Raw genomic sequence first — 22968 nt, forward strand, 5'->3', positions numbered from 1 at the left:
TATTTGTACTCTTGTACTAATAAAATATGGAGTATATTTAAGCTGCTGATGTCGTCCCATGGAGTACACAAAGTATGTCTGGGAGCTGTTTCAGTGGTGGGGTGTTGTAGTCAGTGGCCAAATCCAGCTAATGTAGCTTTAATACATTGTACCATGGTGCTTTGCAGAGACAGAAATTATTTTAAAAACGTTCTCACCTTGTTCCTGTTTGTCTTCAGTTTGTAGACGAGCAGCAGAACGACAGCAAACAACAACATAACAATCACAGCCACACACAGAGCCAGAGCCAGAATCAGAGAGACTGGGACATGAAAAGACAGGTTAAAACAGATTCAGGGGGGGGGGGAATACTGTACACACTGTACATACAATACATGTTGTACACACTGTACATACAGTACACACTGTACATGCAGTACATGTTGTACACACTGTACATACAGTACACACTGTACATACACTACATGTTGTACACACTGTACATACAGTACACACTGTACATACAGTACACACTGTACATGCAGTACATGTTGTACACACTGTACATACAGTACACACTGTACATACAGTACACACTGTACATGCAGTACATGTTGTACACACTGTACATACAGTACACACTGTACATACACTACATGTTGTACACACTGTACATACAGTACACACTGTACATGCAGTACACACTGTACATGCAGTACATGTTGTACACACTGTACATACAGTACACACTGTACATACACTACATGTTGTACACACTGTACATACAGTACACACTGTACATACAGTACACACTGTACATGCAGTACATGTTGTACACACTGTACATACAGTACACACTGTACATACAGTACACACTGTACATGCAGTACATGTTGTACACACTGTACATACAGTACACACTGTACATACACTACATGTTGTACACACTGTACATACAGTACACACTGTACATGCAGTACACACTGTACATGCAGTACATGTTGTACACACTGTACATACAGTACACACTGTACATACACTACATGTTGTACACACTGTACATACAGTACACACTGTACATGCAGTACATGTTGTAAACACTGTACATACAGTACACACTGTACATACAGTACACGTTGTACATACTGTACATACAGTATACACTGTACATACAGTACACGTTGTACACACTGTACATACAGTACACACTGTACATGCAGTACATGTTGTACACACTGTACATACAGTACACACTGTACATACAGTACATGTTGTACACACTGTACATACAGTACACACTGTACATGCAGTACATGTTGTAAACACTGTACATACAGTACACACTGTACATACACTACACGTTGTACACACTGTACATACAGTACACACTGTACATGCAGTACACGTTGTACACACTGTACATACAGTACACACTGTACATGCAGTACATGTTGTAAACACTGTACATACAGTACACACTGTACATGCAGTACATGTTGTACACACTGTACATACAGTACACACTGTACATACAGTACACACTGTACATACAGTACATGTTGTACACACTGTACATACAGTACACACTGTACATACAGTACATGTTGTACACACTGTACATACAGTACACACTGTACATACAGTACACACTGTACATACATGATGTACATATTTATATTCTTCATATGTATAATAGTTAATTAAAACAGGGTTTTATCAGAGTAGAGTCATGTACCTGGGTGCTGGTCGATGCAAACTGATGAGAAACCCTCTGAACTTGATGGTAAACTCTGTGTTGGTGTGAAGGCTGATGATGACAAAGGTTGGAGAGTCCAGGCTGGTCTGGAAGTGTTTGGAGCTGTGGACAATAAAAAAGATGAGACAAACATTACTTAGCAGGTGAATTCAGCTAATTAGTCAAGTTACTACTTTAGCTGCATATATCTGGTTGTAAGTCATGTTAGTGAAATTTAATTATAAAACTAATGTTGTCCATCGTTATCTGCTGGTGTTGTTGGTCTTGTGGCTCATTATGTTGACAATTCTGTAATTCATTCTGACAAATGGGATTCACACTCACAAAGACCCATTAACTCGACAACACTCGACCTGTTGAAGTTTAAAATGTCCACTGCTCATAATAATAAGATAAACTACATCACAACTGACGTCAGAGACGGAGAAACGACACAGAGGTCTCAGTGACGTATCCTGTTATGTTTTTATCAGTTTTACAAATCAGATAAGGAAATGATAGATTTTGTAATCATGCCAACCCTCCCACAGGCCCCTAAGCACGGCTTAATGTTGTTTCTGTCTTTACCTGTAATATCTAAACCCAACAAAGACATGCTACATTTAGTTTAAAGCTCTTTAGCTGTGTAAGGAATTCTCAATATCAACAACACAACCAGTTACCTGCAGCAACACCTGATACAACACAGTGTGTTCTGCAGCGTTGAAGAGAGAGCTACTGAAGAAGACCTGCTGTACCTGTAAACTGGCCAGTGGATTCAGTGGAAGCTGACAAGAAACTTCCTGGAGTGGAGCCTAAACTGTGTGTTGTTGGTTTGGAGGCTGCTGCAGGTCGGAGAGTCCAGACTGGAGCTGTGAACAAGAAAAAGAAAAGAGACTGTGACAGATCTCTATGAAGACTCTAATTTGGATGAACAGATACAGACTACATCTCACCATCAGTAACACTGATCTCAAACCTCTGGAATGAAGCTGAAGACACAGATTCACCCAAACCACACGAGTAGCGTCCTGAGTCTGACCTGGTCAGGTTGGTGATGGTCATGCGCAGAAGAAAAGTATTTATGGCTGCTTCTTTTGTATATTTGATGCTGTATCTGCCACTCTGAGCTCGGTCAGCAGTTGTTTCAATGAGAATGTTTCCTTGTGTACATCTGTCCTTACAGAAGAACTTTGTACTTTTAGAGAAAGAGAAAAGACAAGAAACTCGGACTTCGTCTCCTTCAGCTCCTGAATGAATGTTGAGTCCCTCTGTGTTTCTATACTGGAGAGCTGCTCAAAAGACAAACAATGATTAGATGCTGCTCGTACTTTCCGTTAGATGACTCAACTCTACACAGACCAACAAGCAGCCTGATTCAATAACATTTATTTATGGTTCACTACTTATATCATGAGAAACTCACCACTTAAAACTCGGACCTCAAATTCCCCAAATGAATCTGGAAACAAAGGTCGGCCAACGCCAAACCTGTAGCGTCCTGAGTCGGACTTGACCAGATTGGCAATGTTCACTGACAGAAATCCTCCTGCGGGTTCTGTGTTCTTATATTCAATGCTGTATCTGCCTCTCTGAGCTCTGTTTTCATTCGTGTCAATAAGAACGTCTCCGTCTTTACATTCTCTCTTACAGAAGAATTTCCTGCTTTCAGAGGAAGAGAAGTACCATACCATGGACATATCTGATCCTTCAGACTTTTGAAAGACTGTCACACTGGTGTTTCCTTCCCACAGTGCCACTGAAAGATGAACAGGATCAATCAGACCCTTCAGTAATGTAGAAATACTGGAAAACAAGCAAACAAGGGCTTCACCTCCCCTTTTAGGTACAGGGTATCATTACCACAAGGTAAATAAGTACACAAGTGAAAGTCTGCATTCAAATGTTACTTAAATAAAAGTATTATCAGATTAATTACGATTGCATCAACAAGAAGCTGCTTATCAAACAGAAATTCTCAGACTGTTTAAAATAACGTTCATAAGAAAATATCTCTCTCTTTCTTATAGATCTGAGTCTGAATCTGAGTCACAGAGCCGTTAAACAGCATCCCTGCAACTTGACATTATTTCTGGAGCATGTTCGCATTGAAGAAATATTCTACTGAAGTTCCACAGAGTAGATTTAAGCACAGTTTGATGGTCGGTTACCTGATGAGAAGCAGAAGAGCAGAACGTGGTGGATTTTCATTCTGAATTTGTTCGAGATGGAGGAAAATCGAACTCCCTCTGTCACTCGGCTCCTTCCACTCCGTCTGAGTGATCGTTCAAGAAGATGCAGCGGATGAAACACTTCCTTCATCCAGCTCTGAGTGATCGTTCACAGCTTTAGCTTCACATGTAGCATGATGGTGATAATGATAAATGTCATATTGAAGTGTGTTGGGTGTGTTACATGACACATTATCTCTACTTAGACCATGTGATTAGTATCCGCTCCACGTCTACAACATTTCACACTCGGCACCACTTTCATTTATGAAAAACTTGGTAGGTCTTAGTAGATTTCTTAGTTTTTGTGCTGCAGAAAGATTAATATGGGTTTTTTTTAAACTCTCCTCTGAGGTTAAAACAACTGTGTGCATCCTTTCTACACTATTTAATAATAGACATAGATGAACAGATAAACTGGGCTTTTCTCTTTTCTTCAACTTATTGATCCACAATAATATATATATATATATATATATATATATATATATATATATATATTTGGTGGATGAATAAGTATATATATATATATATATATATATATATATATATATATATATATATATATATATATATATATATATATATATATATATATATATATATATATATATGTATGTATGTATGTAAATAAATATATATGTATATATATATATATAAAAAAATAAGAAGCTTTAACCACTTTCACACACATAACTAACTAGTAATGTAAAGTATTTTTTGAATTAATGACACGAGTCCAGAATCTTATGTGAGGTTGGCTTCAGGCAAGGAAAGGGTTTTGGTTCTGGACAGAGATGTCGAGCATGACGTGGTTTTTCCTCTTCAAAAGAAGCAGCAAACTACCACAACATCCAAGTGGTGAACTTTTACCCTGGGTCTGTTTTTGACCTTTTGTCAACTGAGGTGTTTTTCAGATCAGCTTATCAGGCGTTATGTGTCGAGGTGCAGTCACAAACTCTCCCTCCTCGTCAGAGTTGTCTTTGGAGTTTCCACTAGTCAGCATTCATACGTCTGAGATATGTTTTTAACTTTGAACTCTACTTTGCCTCCCCTCATTTGACAGGTGACGCTTTTAGGAACAGCAGATACAACTTGAACACCACGACTCTCACTCAGCACTGTGATGTGACTACTAACTACTACTACTAACTTTTACAAAAGAGGCATTTCTTCTCTAAACTTCTCAGATGGTTTCATTTTACGTAAGTTATCTCTACAGAGGAAAAATGAGCACGGTTATGAAAATAGATAAAAAATAGATTAAAAAAAAGAAACCAGAAGAAATCTTCTTTATTTTTCCCATTAAATCATTATGACCCTCGGATCGGATCTGTCTGGCCCTTTTGTATAATCCAGACCCTAGACTGGGAACAATATTATCAAACTTACAGCCTCATAATACACATGCATACATACTGTCCATTTGGAAACTGTGTTTACGACATGTATTACAAAACCTAAATCCTTGAGCATCTTTCAGTTCAACTATGAGTGTGTTTTTGTTCTTCATGTGCTCATCCAGCTTTTTTTATTATGTTTAGTTTGTTCATAACTTAATTTAATAATCATTTGATGAGCTGTTGTTTTCTGTTGCTTTTTGAACCCAGAAACGCATCCAGCTACGTTTTTGAGTTGTGTTGAACAGTGTGAGTAAAGCAGGTGAATGACATTGTGGTGGAGCACATCAGGGGAGAACATGTGACGGCAGATCTGAGCAGGTGAATGCAGGTCGGGTTAAAGATGGCTTTCCTTGTATTACTTTTCCCCATTTAATAGTGAGCTGATGTTATTGCTGCATGTTCAGTGCTCAGGAGGTGAGACTGCTGCCATCTGGAGTTTTCCGCATTTTCCGTCCATACCTGCCTCGTTCCTTTTCCCCTTAATCTGTTACAGTTCATGTTTTTAGTTACTCACTCTGTACAACAGGAAAGTGAGAAGAATATTATGTGATAAAAAAATAAAACTTCCACGTTTCATACAATTAAACTTGGCTGTAGTTCACAGGAAATGCAAGCAGTTACATCATTAACTGCATCAAGTCATTTGGTTTCTGTGTCAACAGAAACAGGAAAAAACAATTCTGAAACTTATGTCTCATCTCTATCGTTTAAAATATCTATTATGCAGTACTTTATTGGTTCAGTAGTTCCAATGCTACTAATACTCTAACCATGTTATCACTCTTTTGGTTGCACATTCTTGCTTTTTGCACTGCAGCCTGGCACTTTTTCACTAGTAAATGTAGAGTAAAAACATGCAGCTGATTTAAAAGGTTTCCATTTGTCATGTGGACAGATGCAGTGTTTTGTCTAAGGGCACTGAGTAATTGATTGAGGTAGTTGGGATCTAGCTGCTCAAAACCAGCAAAACTAGACTGGGCAGCCATCTGCCTCGACCATTTGTTTCGGAGAGAGGGAAGAATAAAAACAAATAACAAATAAAACACCAGGGAGCTCGACTGGACCAGTAACTACACACTGGAAACGTACAGTTCCCCCAGTAGACTAACTCTATCTCTCCATCTGAGAGCTGGTTCAGAGTCATCTGAGCCAGTTCTGACTACAGGCTATGGCAAAAAAGAAATGTTTTAAAAGTAGAGAGGGTCAATCTATCATCAAAAACATTAAGTTAGTTCCTCCTTTTGTTAAAAAAAAAAAACTATGTTGAAAGGTAATTTTGTCATCCTAAACGTGAAGCAACGAATGCAGTCTTGCATCAGGAAGCCTGGGCCTCAATTATGTAAAGTGTGTTTGTTAGTGAAGGCACAAGAAGCTTACTGTGCTGATTTCTGACTTTAGAAGCTGCATTAGAAGTGATTTGTTAATTTGTTGGTAACTATTATCACATTCAAACAAACCTTCAAATACTGCTGCTAGTCATGTGGCTCGGAAAGGTTTTAGGTGCAGAAAGCATTCATTTGCTGCTTTGGTTGAAAAAGACACTTTTCACACCTGTTTGTTGTTGTTTTCTGCAAGTGAACCATCTTTAATGTGGTCAAAGATATAAAGTCAGTTTCCTCTTCTGTGGAAAAGATGTTGAAAAGTACTTTCTGCATTTCACACATGTGGTAACCATGTGAACGTGGCCTGAGTCTGCCTGCCCATGTGCTGCTTTTTGTTTTGGCAGGAGAGGCACGAGGAGTTTATTCTGCTCTAAGCATTGACAACAGTAAGATAAAAATGACATATATACAGTTTATGAGCTACATCCTGAGGCCTATCACCAACAAGGCTGATGAACCAACCTGTGTTTTGTCGGCTAAGGAAAAGGAGACTCTGTTTAATAGATGGTGCAAGTTTCAAAGAAGATTCTTATCTGACTCATGAGACAAACATTGATAAAGAATTAGAATGAGGTCAAGGTCATAAGTACATATTTGTGAATCATCATGTGTCATGATCATGGATCATTTGTAACATATTAAAGCTGCATTACTCTTTCGTGGAGTCATGCAGGTATTCCGGACTCCATTCTCATTTGGTTCCTGACACCCAGAGCCTGATCCCTCACACTCTCAAAGTCTGCTGGGTAAAATACATTCAGTCACTGGTGTTTCTGGATTATTACCTGTCCAGGTGCTCACGTACTTGCTCTGCAGTTGCTTTTTCAAGGATTTTACAGTTAAAGGACAGGTTTGATATGGGTCTATAATCAGTTAAAGGTCTAGACTCAAAAGTAGCTTCTTTCAGCAGAGTTTCAGTCACTGTACAGCAAACATGTGCAAGTGGTTCAAGGAAAGCTGCAGCAGAAGCAGTTTGTGCTTGAAGATGCAGCCCAACCAGTCATGGATTATGTGCATCAACTGTGCTTGAGTCCAAATCAAATTTTAAATTGAACACATTAAATGCATGCCACTAATACAGATATGTACTAAAAAAAAAAAGGGGGGGGGGGGGGTGTTTGCAGGAGGCACTCCATCATTTAGAGAAGTGAGAGGTTCCTGGTTTATCAGTAAAGAAGAAAGAGGCAGCGTTCAACCATCAGAGCTTCAACATGAAAAACCTTCACACTTTGATCTGCTTCTTCTTCCTCTGTGAGTCCTGTCACTTTGTCTAGTTTTCATTTAGTTTGTCTTTAGTCACAGGGTGATTTAACACGATGCTAAAACTCCAGTACGATGATTCTAATCATTTTTGTCAGATACAGCTGATGATGTGTATTTACACAGAAGCAATTACTCAATTTAATCCCAAGCAATTACAGTTAACTATTAAAACCATACAAATGATCCACACACAGTTACACTGGAAGAAATGTTCCTTCTTTCAAACATATGGACGCTATAATTTATCTATGAACAGCTGTAAGTTCAAAGTTTTGGTCTAAAAACACACATCGGTCATTTGAAAATGATTCGAACAGTTGGAAATGTGCACTGCGAGCTAGGATTACAACAAATCAGCATAAATAAAACCTATAGCTCACAAATAGGGAGACACGATAACACAACCGTTATCATATTGTTTTAGTCTGATGCTGCTGACCTGTTTCTCTGATCCAGGAAAAAGGATAAACAGTTTGTAAGATTTGTGTAAACTGGAAGAAGTAAAGCAGGAAGAAGTAAAGATGATGGATAAAACAAAAAGTACAAAGTGCAGCATCGAACATGAAGTAGAAAACAGAGATAACTGACTGTTCATGTCTCCAACAGCTCTGCAGGATGGAAACACTGTCGGTGCACTGACTGTCTTCGCAGGAGTTGAAGGAGGCAGTGTCACTGTTAAATGCTCATTTCCTTCATCTGGAACTAGAAGGTTTTTCTGTAAAGGAGAATGTGAAGAAAAAAACGTTCTCATTCAAACAACTGGTGAAAGGCGCTCAGAGGGCCGATACCAAATCCGGTACAAAGATGAAGACATTTCTGTGACCATTACACAGCTGACCAAGTCCGACTCAGGACTGTACATGTGTGGTTTGGGTCGATCTCTGTCATCAGCTTCATACAAGCAGGTTGAAGTCGTTGTTGTTGACGGTGAGTTTCTGCTGGAAGTCGTTCAGTAGTCAGAGTGAAAATGACTCGAGCGCTGCAGTTGAACACAGCAGGATGGAAGCACCAGCTTTAATGTGTGTTGTAGTATCCAACCAGCACTGTCATGTTTCTGAACTGTTTGTGCAGCACAATGTGTTCACGTCCCATCACACAACATTAGAAGTATCATTCCAATTATTTTACAAATGTTAAAAACATTTTTTATGTTTTCATATTTCTCTTCTTAATCTGACAAAACTTTTTATTATAAGAGTATTAGGAAAGGTGAATAAAGTCATCTTTAATAATCTACCATATTCAATGCAGTAGTTTTCCACTGTATACGTTTGCTAAATGTTGATTGAAATGTGTTTTTTTTACCATTTTTCTAAGAATCTATGTAAATTCTTGTGAATATATCACCTGTTACAACAGTTCAACAGTGTGATCGAATATCCTACTGCAATTACTTTAATTATTTTAACTGTTTACCTTTTCTGCAGCACGGCTCCCAGAAAACAGTGCTGCTATTAAAAGAAATCCTCTTCTTACAAGAACTGGAAGAAGTCTCACAGTTAAATGCTACTTTAATGACCGTGGAACGAGGAAGGTGTTCTGTAAGGAACAATGCGAACAGGAAAAGGACATTCTCGTTCAAACAGATGTTAACTCAGCTCAGAGAGGCAGATACAGCATCAGATATTTACGGGGAACTCATGGAGGAAGTTTGTATGTGACCATCGCCCAGCTGACAGAGTCGGACACAGGATGGTACACGTGTGGTCTCAACAGTTCTTACCTGGGGTTTCAGATCATTGTCTCCAAAGGTGAGTTCTCACTAGAACAGAAACTGCTTATCAAAATGCACCTTGTAAAGTCCTCTAAAGCATGTTAACAATGTTCATGAATGTATTTGTTGTGTAAGTATAAGTCTTGTATAAGTGTGTACCTTCTGCAGATCTGAAGCTGCATGTCATTGTGCCTGTGATCATTGTCACGCTGCTGGTTTCTGTGGGTGTGACGATATACTTCAGGAAGATGTGCAAACGTAAAGATAAGGACAAAGAGGGAGAAAGGCAACCAGACCACTGTACGAGCAATTAAGATAGTCAAACTGTACTTGCAAAGAGAAACGTGAACATTAGTGCTGCTCAAGTGCAAAAATCCTTTGTCTCTTCCACAGGTTTGGAGACCAGAGGAAACAGTGCAAAGATGGAGGTAACTGTCCTAACTCGGTGTTTAACTCTCAGGTAGTTGAAGTTTGACATCCCAACTTCCAGAACACACAGAACTTCAGTGAGGGTTTGGTCACGAGGTGGATGTACCGTGTTTCACAACACGACACCAGTTTCCTTTCTGTGAAACTCCAACTGTACTCAAATCTTTACCAGTCTTATTAAAGCTAGCAGGGAATTACCTTTTAAACTTGGCTGTAGTTCCCAGGAGCAGTTACTCTATCAAAATGTCAATGGACAGAAAAACGGACTCTTCCATTTTCTCTCCCTCACTGATATTTTCAACTACATGCAGCCACATAGTCCACGGCCTCAGTTTCCACCCACCTGCATGACGTTAAAACAAATGTGTGACCGCTGTGGACAAACATCAGAGGTTTTAGTTTTCAGTGTCCTGTTCGGTGTCTGTACGTCAGGTTTGATTTAACTCTCTGGTTTCAGATTGCTTTCCATGAGAACCAGCCTCCAGAGTCCATCTACCAGAACCTCCATCCGCCCACCTGGGATCAGAACCAAATCTACTCTACAATTTGATACATGCAACATGAACAATCCGTGCTTTTAGTTTCTTCTTTATTTTATCGTGTTGTTTATATTGAACTTATTTGTGTCGAGACCCTAACAGAAGGCGGGTTCCATAAAACCTCCACCCGTCCCTCACAATCTCTCATCGTACTGGTTTTGATTTTACCGCTGAACTCAGATGTTGATGCTACAAAATTGCTTTTGTTTCAGTTCACAGTAAAAGGTCATAGTAGTTCATTACTGTACAGTACTACAGTAAAAATACTTTATTGTATGAGTTATCAAGTGGAAACTGCAGAGACTAAGCTGTATATTTCTACATGTTAATATGATGTAATATGAGTGGATTCTTTACTGGAACTATCTTTCTCAGAATTGTGTATGAGAAAATGAAGTGCTGCAGATTATATTAGTGTGTTCTTGCTGCTTTGAAAGACTTATACAGAAGGTGCATGTGTCGATCCTTTGGTTGCAAAATCCTCCTTTGAGAAGGGTTTGTTTGGTTTTAAACCAGTTAAGCATTCGCAAAAAACTGCAACGCATTCACAGCTATGTCACAGACATTTATGGTTGTTAAAATGTATAATAAATAAGTGACCTCTGGTTGATAGGGTTGTCTGCTTGTCATTTATTCTAACTCACAAACAGGAAGTGACAGATGTAGCAACACCAAGTGATGATCAAATAGAAGAAGTCTAATCTAATAGACTGAATATTTCAAAAAGGACCTGGGAGTAGCGGTGGAGAACAGAAGGACTTGTAGCCAGAAGGAACTGGGGGTTGAACCACAGGCTCTGGGTTTCATGACTGCTCGACCAACTGATGTGTGGAGGAGGGACTCCATCATTTAGAGAAGTGAGAAGTTCCTGGTTTATCAGTGTGTCTACGGCACCCTGATAAAGGCAGCGTGAAACCATCAGAACCTCAATATGAAACTCTTCTACACCGTGAGCTGCTTCTTCTTCCTGTGTGAGTACGGTCATTCTGTGTTCCTGTCACTTTCTCTACTTACTGTGTCGTTTTGATTTCTTCACGTTTGGTTTCTAAAGAGTTTGTTTGAGTCACTTTACAGAAAGTGTTCAGTAAACCATCAGTCTCCATGTTAAAAGATATAAAATATAAAAGATATGTTTTGCTGGTTCCTAAATGATTCTATTGACACTGAGCTGAATATGTTAGAAAAGTCACAATGAATTAAAACATTTACATGTCTTTAAATAAATCGGAAGAGAAACTTGAGGATGTTGAAATCATTGATGTGGTTTGTTGCTAAAGTCTTTTCACACACAAAGTGATATGAGTGATGTATTTTATATAAGTGGAAAATGAACACTGAATAAAACAGAGAAAAGAAACAGACTGAGGCTGAACTGAGCAGCTGTATAAATGTCAAGTAGGAAGTTTATGATGAAACTGCAGCATCGTACAGAAAGTAGAATAAATAAATAACTGACTGTTCATGTCTCCAACAGCTCTGCAGGACGGAAACACCGTCACTGAAATCATTGTCTATTCTGAAGTTGAAGGAGGAGATGTTACTGTTCAATGTTCATTTTCTTCATCTGGAAACTCGGCGTTTTTCTGTAAAGAAACATGTAAAGAAAAAAACGTTCTCATTAAAACAACTGGTGTCAGAGGTCATCAGGGCAGATACAGCATCAAACATAATAGAGGTGATGTTGATGTAACCATCACACAGCTGAACAAGTCTGACTCAGGACGGTACAGGTGTGGTGTTGGTCGATCTCTGTGGTCATCTTCATACCAGCAGATTGAAATCATTGTTACAGACGGTGAGTTTCTACTGAAACGTTTCTTTATTGTTGAGCTGCTGATGGTTTAAAGAACCTCATGTTTTATTCTTTTTATTTTTAACCTCTGTGAAAATGAACCAACAGAAACTGATGAACTGAAACTTGAACACTTTTTAACAACTTTATTGATTCAACTGATTCAATCAACAGTTTTAATCCTGATCAGCAGCACGTGTTGAACAGCTGATTACTGTAATCTGGATTAATTATTATTAGAGTAGTTACATTAAAAGGTCATTTTCAGTTTGTACAATGTGACAGGTCCACAGTGTCAGTTGTTCATCACAGACTGGTTGAACTGGACACGAATCTCTAACTACTGGGATCAGATTTCATCATTTTAACTCTGGTCTGTTTAACTTCTTTTCAACAGCACAACTGAGTGGAAACAGAGATGAAATAAATGTTCTCCACAAAAGAACTGGAACAAACATCACAGTTGAATGTTCCTTTAGTTCTACTAGAAGCTGGAAGTTCTTCTGTAAAGAACCATGTGAAGATGAAAAGAACGTTCTTGTTGAAACAAACGACTTCTCAGCTCAGAGAGGAAGATACAGCATCAGATATTTAAGAGGAAATCCTACAGAAGGATCTGTGTTTGTGACCATCACCCAGCTGACAGAGTCTGACTCAGGACGGTACAGGTGTGGTCTGGAAGGATCCTACCGGGGGTTTGAGCTCATGGTCACAGATGGTGAGTTTCTACTTAAACAACATGACTAGAATTCATTTTTGTCTTTCAGGAGACACTTGTAACTGACAGCTGCTGATGAAATCATCAGTAGACACTTGTACTGTTTAGTTTCCATCAGCGTGAACAGAAATGTTCATTTATTACACACAGACACAGTCTTGTCAGGATTTCACTGGATCAATATGTTTTTATTTCTGTGTTTTACTTGTTCACAGCTCGATTCACATCAACTACAGCACAGAGTTTAGAGACATCAGGACGTTTCACACCTTTATCAGCTCTGCCTCAAATCACTGAGCAGCTCACTGACACAAATACTGAAGGTACGTCTTGTATCTGATACATGAGTATCAGAACCTGTGATGGTGTAACGCCAGCCTTTGGGTCTTTGTGGTCAAAGAGGTGCAGTGTCAAGAAACACCTGATGTGGTGTTTTGCTTAAATCTGTCCATTATTGTCCATAAGGGTCGTCGGAGTGCTGGAGACTATCATCACCGTGCGTTTGGTACATTCAGAGAGTGTAGATCATCTGTGTTTCCGTATCTATATAAAACCCCGTCTAGTTCCTCACAATAGCAGAATGTAGTAAACAACATGTTTTCTAATTAGGTCATGCAGAGTTTTCTGGTGAACAGATCATATTTCATGTTAACATAGATGATAAATAAATACTACCTTTTAAATATGAATAAATAAAAACAAGAAGCGAAGGCCAAAAGCCAGTTTATGCCTAGTTTTATCATTTAAATACATTGTTAAATTTATTCATCTTTATTAATTTATTTTTAATTTATCTTTATTTTTATCTTTATTAAGTCATCATCACTTACTGTCAGCAAGAAAGTCTCAGAACAATCTTTCTAAAGTATTTATATTCACATGTAATGTGTATAAACACTGCTGTGTGTCTATCTACCTACTACAGGTGTGTGGCTGTTGGTCATCGTGACTGTGGTCATCATTGTGCTCGTGTTATCAGTAGTTGTGTTGATACTCTGCAGGAAGAGGTTTCATAAATCCTCAGGTGAGGCACCAGCAGAAGAACAGACGACTGCATCACACACTAAATATTCATCAGCTCCACTTGTCCAGGCTCATCTGCTAAAATGCTCTGACTGTTCCACAGGTTCGCAGAACACAGGAAACTCAAGAGGCACAAACAAGGAGGTGACTCCTCAACTCATCGTTTACTTTTTACTCTCGGCTAAAACGGTCAAACTGACTATATACAGATGTGTAACAGCTGACAGCATCAGTGAGGTAGTTTTCTGTTTCTGTGTCCTGCTCTCACATCACCTTCCAAAATAAAAGTTCAACGTCTATAGGTAAACGTTACATTTAGTTATTTTGCAGACACTTTTATTCCAGGACGATTTATTACAAAACAAGACATATCTAAGCCAAGGAGACGAACTTTAAAGTGAAGTCCTCTAGGAAGCGCTGATTCCGATTTCAGGGTTTTTTGGGTTTAAAGTTTAAAGTTCTGCTGATGTCATCTTGTATTAAAGGTCTAGCTGTTTTAATCATCTGTTTAATATCTGTTTTCAGGTTTCTCTCTATGAGAACTGTCCAGACTCTAAATCTGAAGACTCCACCTACCTGAGCCTCCACCCAGCCACCAGAGATCAGAACCAAACCTACGCTACACTCAGACCAACACAACGTACATGAACCTCCTCCTTCAGTGTCCATTGTTTAGTTTGGGTTTGTTCTATATGTCTCCTGGTTTTTACAGTTTTACATCATTGCTTACACACCGAAACCAAACGCTGTGACAAAAACATGAAAACATCAAGTCTCATCACCGTAACTTTAACAAAGACACCAAAAGTAAAACTACACATTTGGTGCTTTGCTCTTTTCCAACACACTTCTTGCAAAACTCGACACTGTCATTGTGGTTCGCAGTATTTTACATCAGCCTTTCTTTCACTGACGTGTTTATAAGAAAGCAACGTACCTGCAAACAACAACTAAAGGCAGCAGTGGTTTGTATGAGGTGTGTCAGTGTGTTGTTGCTGCTTTGAAAGAGTAAATCAGATTTATAATAATAATTAATACTTTATTGATCCCCTTGGTGAAATAGCAGTTGGACAGCTGCCAGACGGCACATGTCTACAGGGTTTTAGTGCCTTGTCCAAGGACACCTCAGCAAGTAGCCAGAAGGAACCAGGAATCAAACCACTCACACTGGGGTTCGTAGACGACTGCTCTACCACCTGAGCTACTGCCGATGTACGTGTCATCATTTTGTTGCAAAAAAAAAAAGTGTAGTCAGGTTAGAAGTGAGATGTTTATGGTTGTGTTTTTGATTTGTACAACGTTTACTTCTTAAATGTAGAATAAATATCAAATAAATATCAAATCTTTAACTCCATACCTGTCTCTAAACTTCATTTCACTTCGTTGCCTTGTACTTGTACTTTGTGTTATGACAGTAAAGTTGAATCTAATCTAACACACACACTGTGGTTGGCAAACCTGTCTACTTCCTTGTTTTTTTAAAACCATGTTATCTATTCTGAGCTTGTTGTATGTTAGACTGTCTTTGAGCGCCATTGTAGAGTGAGCTTGAAGGAAAAGACCTGGATCCTCTCTCACCAACAGTCGTTTCTGATTAACTCTCTGTTCGAGCACCTTTTTGCTATAATTCTTTCTGGAAATAAAAAATTCAATTCAATTCAATTTTATTTGTAGAGCGCTTTTTACTATTGACATTGTCACAAAGCAGCTTTACACAACCAAAGAACAGTACATGAACAGTGTATGTGTATGAGTCATAATAATCAGATTGTCCCTGATGAGCAAGCCGAGGGCGACAGTGGCAAGAAAAACTCCCTGAGAAGGCAACAGGAAGAAACCTTGAGATGAACCAGACTCAACAGGGAACCCATCCTCATATGGGTGATTACATGCTGTGTAGGCAGCAGGCAGTCCAGTATAACAGTTAATGTCTTTAAGTTAATATGGAGTCCAGTTAGTTATTGCAGGCAGACTTGTTCCATTCCTGGACTATCGAGCGTTGAGTCGAGACCTCCGAGAAACAGCTGCCGACGTCCGCCGAGGCCGGGACCGACATCATAGTAGCTTGTGACCAACTCCAGTCTCCAAACGCATCCCATAGGGCAAACGGTGGATCCAGGCGACGAGATCTCCAGACAGAAGTTGGGCATCAGGACGAGTCAGACAGGTCCAGAGGGCAAAGGGTGGAATGACGTGTAGCTCGACAGAGAGACAGAAAGAGGGAAATAGAGAGGTAGAGAAAGAGAGAGATGGCAGTTAGTTGTATTCACAGTCAGATAAAGTTTGAGGTGAATGTATATTTAGTGTAGTGCAGCAGGGACTCCGGCAGGACTAATTATGACAGCCTAACTAAAAGGGTGGGTTCAGAAGGAAACACAGAGTTGAGGGCTCACTGGGATGTAGAGCAACCAAACACTTCACCATCAACAAACGAGTGATCAGTGAGAGTTGGGAAGACAGCATCTAAACATACCAGTTCACCATAATGCTCTACGTCCATGAGTCCTTCCCAAATCTATTTACAAAATGCTTGACTAAATAAATAGGTTTTCAGCCTAGACTTAAACACAGAGACTGTGTCTGAGTCCCGAACGCTGTTTGGAAGGCTATTCCATAACTTTGGGGCTTTGTAAGAAAAAGCTCTGCCCCCAGCTGTAGTTTTTAGGATACGAGGTACTGACAGGCAGCCAGCATACAAATACAGCTTAAATTATGTTTTAACCTTAAAAACAAAACTGGCAGTATGTTCTGTTTGTCCTGTGTAGCGGCTGCAGGAGGTTCTACATACAATGATACTGGTACACCCCCAACAACCTTTACCAACACTGTGGGGCAGCTGACATGTACAGTAGGCTGAAAAGCAAAATGAGGCGCTCAAAATTTTTATTTAATCCTTTGATTCTTCTGTGGTCAATAAGACAATGATGCTTAACAAGACTAAAAAGATTAAAACTGAAGCAGGAGAAAACAAAAGGTTTTCAACACAGTTGACATCACACGTGGATCTGATGAAGACAGGAAGAGAGCGGAGCTGTGTGCTGTTTTTGTCATTAACAAGTTCCTGGTTTATCAGTAAAGAGGAAAGAGGCAGCGTGAAACCATCCGAGCCTCAACATGAAAACCCTTCACACTTTGATCTGCTTCTTCTTCCTCTGTGAGTACATCAGTCGCTGTCTCTAGTTACTGTGTTGTTTGTCTTCGTTTAGGGTTATTTGATATGTGATTAAATGTGATTAATGTGATGGTCAATCTCCAGTATGAGTCACTTTTACTGTGTTTTTCCAAGTCAGTCTTAAGTGACAGTAAAACTATAGAAACACTCTTCACTCATACAGAGTCATGTGTCTGTTCCTTCACATCCTACTGATAAATATGAACGCGTGAGTCAAAATGAACATGTCACATCACAGTGATGTTAAAAGATATTTATGGATATGCTGGTTCCCAAATTATTCTACTGAGCTGAAGAGAGAAGATGTGTTTTAAAAGTCAGGTTTAATTAAAACGTTAACGTCTGTGTAAATTTTCTCTTTACTGACACCTACTGATTACTGCCAACAATGATACCACACACAGGTTTTTAGCGTGATAAACGGAAACTTTGACTATGTTGAAATCACTGAGCTGTTGTGGTTTTTTGCTGAAGTCGGGACTTTTTCATTGCATAAAGTCTTGAACATGAACATTCTCCTAATCCAGGGTGTTAAAACCTGATGCTGTGTCAGAGCCTGTGGTCTCATAAGAATCACTAAGAGCTGCTACGATGTGCACGGGTTGGATGAAAACAGCCAAAACATCACATCGACTTCATTTAAGTCTAAACTGAGCAGAACTAAAAAAAGGCACATCCAGGTTCAGGATGTGTGTAAATGAACAGAGGCATCTTAAAAAGGGACCAGTTCTACAGTGATTTACAGGGAATAGTATTTTTAATCATGTTTGACAAAACCACTTAAAAACTGTAGCAGTGCATGTTTTAGTTTCAGGTTTTAATCACAGTCGTGTTCGTTTTTATGATTTACTGTTGTAGAAAAAGAAGAGCAGAAAAAATCTGTATCAACATATTGTAATTTAAAATGATCTGGACTGAGTTATTTGTCATATTTGATTCAAATCTTTGTTTAAACTCTGCAGGAGAATGAAAGACCAGGAATAAAACAGAGAAAAGAAACAGTAAGAGTCACAGACTGAGGCTGAACTGAGCAGATGTGAAAATGTGGATCTGTATAAATGTCAAGTAGGAAGTTTATGATGAAACTGCAGCATCGTACAGAAAGTAGAATAAATAAATAACTGACTGTTCATGTCTCCAACAGCTCTGCAGGACGGAAACACCGTCACTGAAATCATTGTCTATTCTGAAGTTGAAGGAGGAGATGTTACTGTTCAATGTTCATTTTCTTCATCTGGAAACTCGGCGTTTTTCTGTAAAGAAACATGTAAAGAAAAAAACGTTCTCATTGAAACAGCTGGTGTCACAGGTCATCAGGGCAGATACAGCATCAAACATAATAGAGGTGATGTTGATGTAACCATCACACAGCTGAACAAGTCTGACTCAGGACGGTACACGTGTGGTGTTGGTCGATCTCTGTGGTCATCTTCATACCAGCAGATTGAAATCATTGTTACAGACGGTGAGTTTCTACTGAAACGTTTCTTTATTGTTGAGCTGCTGATGGTTTAAAGAACCTCACTGTTTTATTCTTTTTATTTTTAACCTCTGTGAAAATGAACCAACAGAAACTGATGAACTGAAACTTGAACACTTTTTAACAACTTTATTGATTCAACTGATTCAATCAACAGTTTTAATCCTGATCAGCAGCACGTGTTGAACAGCTGATTACTGTAATCTGGATTAATTATTATTAGAGTAGTTACATTAAAAGGTCATTTACAGTTTGTACAATGTGACAGGTCCACAGTGTCAGTTGTTCATCACAGACTGGTTGAACTGGACACGAATCTCTAACTACTGGGATCAGATTTCATCATTTTAACTCTGGTCTGTTTAACTTCTTTTCAACAGCACAACTGAGTGGAAACAGAGATGAAATAAATGTTCTCCACAAAAGAACTGGAACAAACATCACAGTTGAATGTTCCTTTAGTTCTACTAGAAGCTGGAAGTTCTTCTGTAAAGAACCATGTGAAGATGAAAAGAACGTTCTTGTTGAAACAAACAACTTCTCAGCTCAGAGAGGAAGATACAGCATCAGATATTTAAGAGGAAATCCTACAGGAGGATTTGTGTTTGTGACCATCACCCAGCTGACAGAGTCTGACTCAGGACGGTACAGGTGTGGTCTGGAAGGATCCTACCAGGGGTTTGAGCTCATGGTCACAGATGGTGAGTTTCTACTTAAACAACATGACTAGAATTCATTTTTGTCTTTCAGGAGACACTTGTAACCGACAGCTGCTGATGAAATCATCAGTAGACACTTGTACTGTTTAGTTTCCATCAGCGTGAACAGAAATGTTCATTTATTACACACAGACACAGTCTCATCAGGATTTCACTGGATCAAAATGTTTTTATTTCTGTGTTTTACTTGTTCACAGCTCGATTCACATCAACTACAGCACAGAGTTTAGAGACATCAGGACGTTTCACACCTTTATCAGCTCTGCCTCAAATCACTGAGCAGCTCACTGACACAAATACTGAAGGTACGTCAAGTATTTAAGTCTATCATCATAATACTTATAATCCATATAGTATGCTAAACCTGTGTGAATGAGGTATTTTATCATATTTATATATATTTTTTTATAATGACATCAACAACATCTGCACTAACGTCCATGTATGTAGACTGTGCCATGAAAACCTTATTGAATTGTGTGCTGACTTTAGAGCTATGAACCATCTGTGCTGCTACAGTGGTAAAAACTGAAGTCTTGTCTTATTCTTGTGTCTACAACTGTCTTTAAACCTCCATCACAATGTGATGTGAGTGGAATCAATCTATCTATCTATCATGTAACTCTGACCTAGGATTTGGTCTTTGTCAGTGGCACAACTGATGATGACCCAAGTTTTGTTTCTAGTTATTTCCATTCAAGTACAGATTTAAAAGTAGACTGGACTCTGGAAGTATCACTTAAATGACTTCATTGGACAACGTACAGTGAAACTTCCATTCAGTACCAGAGAGGTTTCTAATGTTTGTGTATTTGTATTCTACAGATTTCAGGATGCTGTATGTTGGTCTGGCTCTGCTCGTCACTGTGATCCTGTTTTTAGTGGTTGTGGTGATATTCTGCAGGAAGAGGTCTGCTAAAGCCAAAGGTGAGGCAGGAGGTTTGTTGAATATTTCTTTAACTTTTAGGAGGTGTCTCAACTAATCTTTCTCTTATAGCTGTTTGCATATTGTCTCAGTTTGACCAAGTCAAACATTTGAGCAGTGGAAACCTGAACTTTGAGGGTTTCCCTTACCTTTATTATCTTTATTGGGTCCTGCTGTAGCTGTAGCTGCTGATTGTACTAATAAATAGGTGAAACTACATTGACCAACATCCTGTTTTTATCGCAACCCTTCAATTCACCAATATAACACAAAGGTGTTGTGTTTTCCAGAGGCTCCTAGAGAAACACAGTTTGATTCTGCAGAGGTGAGTTCAGGACATCTGAAATCTGCCCGGTTGTGAAACCAGATATTGATGCAGCCCAAACTTCTCTTCTCCCCTGTAGAACCACCAGGTGTATGAGGATATCAGACAGGACGACAGAGAGAGTCGAGCTGTGGAAATCTCTTCAGTTTACACTCGTGCCAAATTCACCAAATCAAACAGAGTCGAAGCCACTGACGACTACTGCTTTGTCACTGCAGCCGGTCCTCAGCACAGAGTAAGAACCACTGTAACAGGATTTTACCTGTCGGCTCAGACACCAGTCGCTTCAGTTTGATTCAAAGAAACAAGTAAACAAGTCTCAGAATCAACGTTGAACCGTTGACATTTTAAACGTCCTCCGCTGTTGCACGTGATCGTATTTCTCAAGAATTAACAGATTCGATTTTGGTGTCACGACCCAGGTCATGACTCAGCCCCTTGTTTGGCCTCCTGCTCTCGCTCTTTGCGGCACCTGCTCACTCACCAACACTTCTCCTTTGTTCATCTTCCCTTCTTGCCACCAGGGGGTGGAAAGAAGCTTCTTTCGTTTTACACTTCAAACCTCTCTTTGTTTTCTTTCTCCAGGATGAAGAGGAGTCAGATAAACTCACGTATACTGAGGTGAATTTCTCCAACAGGACACCAAACCAAGCCCCCCAGCACAGACACGATGATGTTGTCTACTCTGTGCCTCGGCTAGAAAGAGACTCTGACACCAGCCACCCCACAGATGATTCAGCTCTGTACTCCACTGTAACATGACCCAGCAGAAGGTTCACTTTTATTTTTGTACTACTACTACATACTGTTTAAATACTGTTTGTACTCGTACGAACCATTTGAATTTAAAGTCTAGTATTAAAATGTATTTATAATGAATTTATTTTTTCTCATTCATGTAACATGTTTCATCAGTTCAGTTACCGTTGATCAGTGGTTAACAGGTGGATGATGTGTCGCATCCTTTTTTTTTATGCTCCATTTCTTCTCTGTTTGGTAACAGCTGCTCTGTGGTTCTATTGACTTGTGTATATGAGGGTGTCACAGTAATGTATTACACATCACTCAGATCAAGTTGTAGTAACAGTAACTTGTTTCAGTAAACAAGGTACTGTTACTGTATGTGTATTTTAGGTCAGATACTGTATCAAGAAAGAATCTTTATCATAAAAACAGTATTTGTGTTTTGTAATAAACTTTGTGTGAAGATCTGAAACTGTTACAACAGAATAAAGCGAGGTGATGGTGATGGTTCAGAGGAGAGGACGTCTCACGTCTCGTGTGTCCCCTGTTCCTCTCTCCTCATTTCCTTTCCTTGTATCTTTAGTGGGAGGAACTAAGACGTAAGTGAGGGAAACGTAGATGTAGTCAAAGGAACTGAGATGAACCCACTGTGACACAAACGATAACTTGTTTCAACATCACAAAGAACAAGGCAACACGAGGGAGATGACGGCGAAACTGAACTCTGAGCTGTGTCATCATGTTCAAATATTTCAGTTATTTAATGGAGAAAGAACCAAAACGTGTCTCAACAAAAGCAGTTCAGACTAAAGGTCCTCGTTTGATGGAGAAGTCAAGTCTGGACAGAACCTGACATGAGCTGAAAGTCATCGTTTGAAGGTCGGGCTGCTTTTTCCAAAGTTTTATCTCAGCTGTCGTCACATTGGGTTGTGTTTCAACTCACATACATTCCGAGTCTCTGGATGAAGTCCCCTCATTTTGTTAATAAATATTTCCTTTTTGTACTTGTTTGGTCCCGTCAATCCCGTTCCCTCACACCTGCTGCTGTTCTCCATCCAGCCACCCTGTCCTCTTCCCTGCATGATTCATTCAAGATTCAAGATTCAAGATTCAAACAACTTTATTAATCCCAGAGGGAAATTGTTTTGCCTTATTACAGTTGTTCTCAGCACAGATAGAATAAAAAGGAAAAACCAGGAAAGAACCACACCAACATAAATACAGAAAACTGTATGTGTGTGTGTGTGTGTGTGTGTGTATATATATATATATGCACTAAAACACTGCACAGAATAGTTTTATTTTATTTGAGAGATCATTTCATCATTTCATGTTCTGAATTTCTTGTTTTCCTCTTTGTTCCTGCTGATTTTACTCGTTCACCTGCTCTCAGGT

At 39.2% G+C, this 22968-nt stretch overlaps 3 protein-coding genes across 5 annotated transcripts; all 3 read left to right on the forward strand.

The window, feature by feature from the left end:
* Positions 1 to 7913: 7913 nt before the first annotated feature.
* Positions 7914 to 11327, forward strand: LOC117152797. 2 transcript variants are annotated; one of them, XM_026368207.1, is made up of 6 exons: positions 7914 to 7981; positions 8600 to 8920; positions 9421 to 9744; positions 9876 to 10007; positions 10101 to 10135; positions 10594 to 11327. In XM_026368207.1, the coding sequence occupies exons 1-6, from the start codon at positions 7942 to 7944 to the stop codon at positions 10684 to 10686; spliced, it is 945 nt and encodes a 314-aa protein (XP_026223992.1). In that variant the 5' UTR covers positions 7914 to 7941; the 3' UTR covers positions 10687 to 11327. The 2 variants fall into 2 exon arrangements, with proteins under 2 accessions (XP_026223992.1, XP_026223994.1); XM_026368209.1 differs by lacking the exon at positions 9876 to 10007.
* A 69-nt stretch (positions 11328 to 11396) lies between these two features.
* On the forward strand, positions 11397 to 15775 carry LOC113167507 (polymeric immunoglobulin receptor-like). 2 transcript variants are annotated; one of them, XM_026368187.1, is made up of 7 exons: positions 11397 to 11646; positions 12150 to 12470; positions 12865 to 13185; positions 13401 to 13508; positions 14111 to 14209; positions 14312 to 14445; positions 14734 to 15775. In XM_026368187.1, exons 1-7 carry the CDS (start codon positions 11607 to 11609, stop codon positions 14854 to 14856), a joined length of 1146 nt encoding a protein of 381 aa, XP_026223972.1. In that variant the 5' UTR covers positions 11397 to 11606; the 3' UTR covers positions 14857 to 15775. The 2 variants fall into 2 exon arrangements, with proteins under 2 accessions (XP_026223972.1, XP_026223973.1); XM_026368188.1 differs by having other exon boundaries at positions 11399 to 11646; positions 14312 to 14352.
* A 1497-nt stretch (positions 15776 to 17272) lies between these two features.
* LOC113167504 lies at positions 17273 to 22699 on the forward strand. Its single transcript, XM_026368177.1, has 8 exons — positions 17273 to 17362; positions 18525 to 18845; positions 19241 to 19561; positions 19777 to 19884; positions 20405 to 20506; positions 20795 to 20829; positions 20909 to 21064; positions 21415 to 22699. Exons 1-8 carry the CDS (start codon positions 17323 to 17325, stop codon positions 21589 to 21591), a joined length of 1260 nt encoding a protein of 419 aa, XP_026223962.1. The 5' UTR covers positions 17273 to 17322; the 3' UTR covers positions 21592 to 22699.
* Positions 22700 to 22968: the final 269 nt, after the last annotated feature.

The sequence above is a fragment of the Anabas testudineus genome, chromosome 7 (assembly GCF_900324465.2).
Source record: "Anabas testudineus chromosome 7, fAnaTes1.2, whole genome shotgun sequence".
In the NCBI taxonomy this organism is placed as follows: Eukaryota; Metazoa; Chordata; class Actinopteri; order Anabantiformes; family Anabantidae; genus Anabas; species Anabas testudineus.

Bases quoted from the DNA above. Each gene is read 5' to 3' on its own strand.
- LOC117152797 (XM_026368207.1), top strand. From the start codon at position 7,942: ATGAAAAACCTTCACACTTTGATCTGCTTCTTCTTCCTCT. The intron at 7,982-8,599 runs GTGAGTCCTGTC...TGTCTCCAACAG, and splicing joins GATCTGCTTCTTCTTCCTCT to CTCTGCAGGATGGAAACACT. The intron at 9,745-9,875 runs GTGAGTTCTCAC...TACCTTCTGCAG, and splicing joins TCAGATCATTGTCTCCAAAG to ATCTGAAGCTGCATGTCATT.
- LOC113167507 (XM_026368187.1), top strand. From the start codon at position 11,607: ATGAAACTCTTCTACACCGTGAGCTGCTTCTTCTTCCTGT. The intron at 12,471-12,864 runs GTGAGTTTCTAC...TCTTTTCAACAG, and splicing joins TGAAATCATTGTTACAGACG to CACAACTGAGTGGAAACAGA. The intron at 14,210-14,311 runs GTGAGGCACCAG...ACTGTTCCACAG, and splicing joins GAGGTTTCATAAATCCTCAG to GTTCGCAGAACACAGGAAAC.
- LOC113167504 (XM_026368177.1), top strand. From the start codon at position 17,323: ATGAAAACCCTTCACACTTTGATCTGCTTCTTCTTCCTCT. The intron at 17,363-18,524 runs GTGAGTACATCA...TGTCTCCAACAG, and splicing joins GATCTGCTTCTTCTTCCTCT to CTCTGCAGGACGGAAACACC. The intron at 20,830-20,908 runs GTGAGTTCAGGA...TCTCCCCTGTAG, and splicing joins CACAGTTTGATTCTGCAGAG to AACCACCAGGTGTATGAGGA.